This window comes from Anneissia japonica, unplaced genomic scaffold (assembly GCF_011630105.1).
Source record: "Anneissia japonica isolate Jap-2015-1 unplaced genomic scaffold, ASM1163010v1 scaffold10591_len99828_cov210, whole genome shotgun sequence".
NCBI lineage: Eukaryota > Metazoa > Echinodermata > Crinoidea > Comatulida > Comatulidae > Anneissia > Anneissia japonica.
The window spans coordinates 68,535-70,434 of NW_022728901.1; the positions used below are offsets into that span (position 1 = coordinate 68,535).

General features: G+C 28.6%; 1 protein-coding gene across 1 annotated transcript in view; it reads right to left on the minus strand.

The window, feature by feature from the left end:
• The window catches only part of LOC117114564 (dual oxidase 1-like), a gene marked incomplete at its 5' end in the record, with an annotated part of 35,261 nt that overhangs the window by 32,081 nt on the left and 1,280 nt on the right, over positions 1 to 1,900 (minus strand). Inside the window, one exon of the mRNA XM_033258241.1 lies at positions 1,019 to 1,137. Coding sequence (XP_033114132.1) covers positions 1,019 to 1,137 — 119 coding nt within the window. The remainder of the gene's footprint in view (positions 1 to 1,018; positions 1,138 to 1,900) is intronic.

Genomic DNA, 1,900 nt, shown 5'->3' on the forward strand with positions numbered 1-1,900 from the left:
ATGGGACGAACAATTGCTCATAATGATTTTCAAATGTTTAAATGGTCATGCTCCATCCTATTTATCTAAGAATTTTGCTTTTAATTATGATTTGCATACGCATTGTACCCGCAGTCAAAGTAAAAACATTCTTATTGAATACACCTGGAATAATATGCAAGGTAAAAGAACTTTTGTTTACCGTTCTACTAAATTATGGAATAAACTCCCGGATGATATTAAAACCAACTTTAAATCTATGACACTTTCAAATTTTACTATTTCAAATCCTCACCAATAATTCCTGCTTAATCTTACCTGATTTTCTCTTACCTTGCATATCCCCATTTTTATTATTCAAAATTTTGCTTCTACCTATGTTTCTTTTATTTTTATATGTGTATATGTATGTATGTATGTGTGTGTATGTATGTATATGTGTATGTATATATATTATATATGTATGTGTGTATATATGTATATGTGTGTGTGTGTGTATGTATATATGTATGTATGTGTGTACATATATATATATGTGTATATATATATGTATATATATATATGTATATATATATATATATTTTAATATATATATATATTTTTTTTTTTTTTAAATTTGTAGTTAAGTTTTTGCTCTCTTTGTTTTTCTGCTTTTAAAATGTTTTTGTAGATAAGAACTGAACCACTTTGGAAATCAGTACTATGTATTGAAAGTGTATATTCAGTATAAAGAAAGAATAAATAAAATAAAAAATGTTAGCAGATTGATGTCGTCTTGTATATAGTTGCAGTCATAGATATCGAAGATGCTTCAATATAACACGCTTCAATATAACACGCAATCGTCCGGAAAGAGACGTATATTGGATTGAACAACCCAAGCACAGTTTCAGTATAAACAAATTTTTGAAAAGCCAGTTAATGTAAAATCAACAGTTATTGTTATCGAAACACGTATATTTCGAGAAATGTTATATTGACTAATAACCGAACGTATTTCACAATTCTAAATTGCATGGCATAGAATGAAAATGGCTACCTTCATTGTAATGGAAAACATCATCTTGGATATCAGTCTCCTTAATGTCTGTAACAGCAACAATCACATTCTTCAAAAAGGTGTTTCTTATTCTGCTTACATTCTCACTTGAAAAATGGCTGAAAAATTTGAAAAACTTTCCATAGATATATGATTCAATTTACTATAGTACTCCATATTTGACTCACTTTCATCTTAATGTCATTTCTTTCCAAGTTATTTGTTGATAAATAGAATATTGTGAGCTCTCATGACAAATGAATCATATATTTAGATAAAAGACTATATAGGCTTTCTTTTGGTCTTTGAATCAGGTTCCTATTTTAAGTACATCCGGAGTCAAATAATTTTGTTAATATCAAGTATTATTTTTATAGCATTTAAATATAATGAAATGAAAACTCATAAGTATAATACACAATCAAGCATATCTTTGCCATGCTTTTATCTACTATACTAGCAAAGTCTAAATCTTTATTTAGAGTCTGTTGATGTGGGATTTGATAAGCATGATCCATCTCTAGTAGATTATCTATGGCGTGTCCCTGTGAAAATCAAATCACACATCAACGTACTCAATAAAGATTTAGGCTTTGCTAGTGGTTATACATTCAGTAAGAATTAATCCCTTAACCAGCCTAGTAGCCTCCAATTATGTAAGATAAAATGTGTATGCATTGTTTTACCCAGTAATTATTTTCTACTATTGTCTCAATCACGTTGAGAAAGTCCTGAGGACAGGACGAAATATTCATGCCTAATAAAATTATGTTCCTATAATACATCAACTGTGAATGATTTTTATCACATGAATGTCTATATTTACATATATTTCACTGGGAACCTACATGCAGCTTATTACCATCTTATCAATGCCTACTT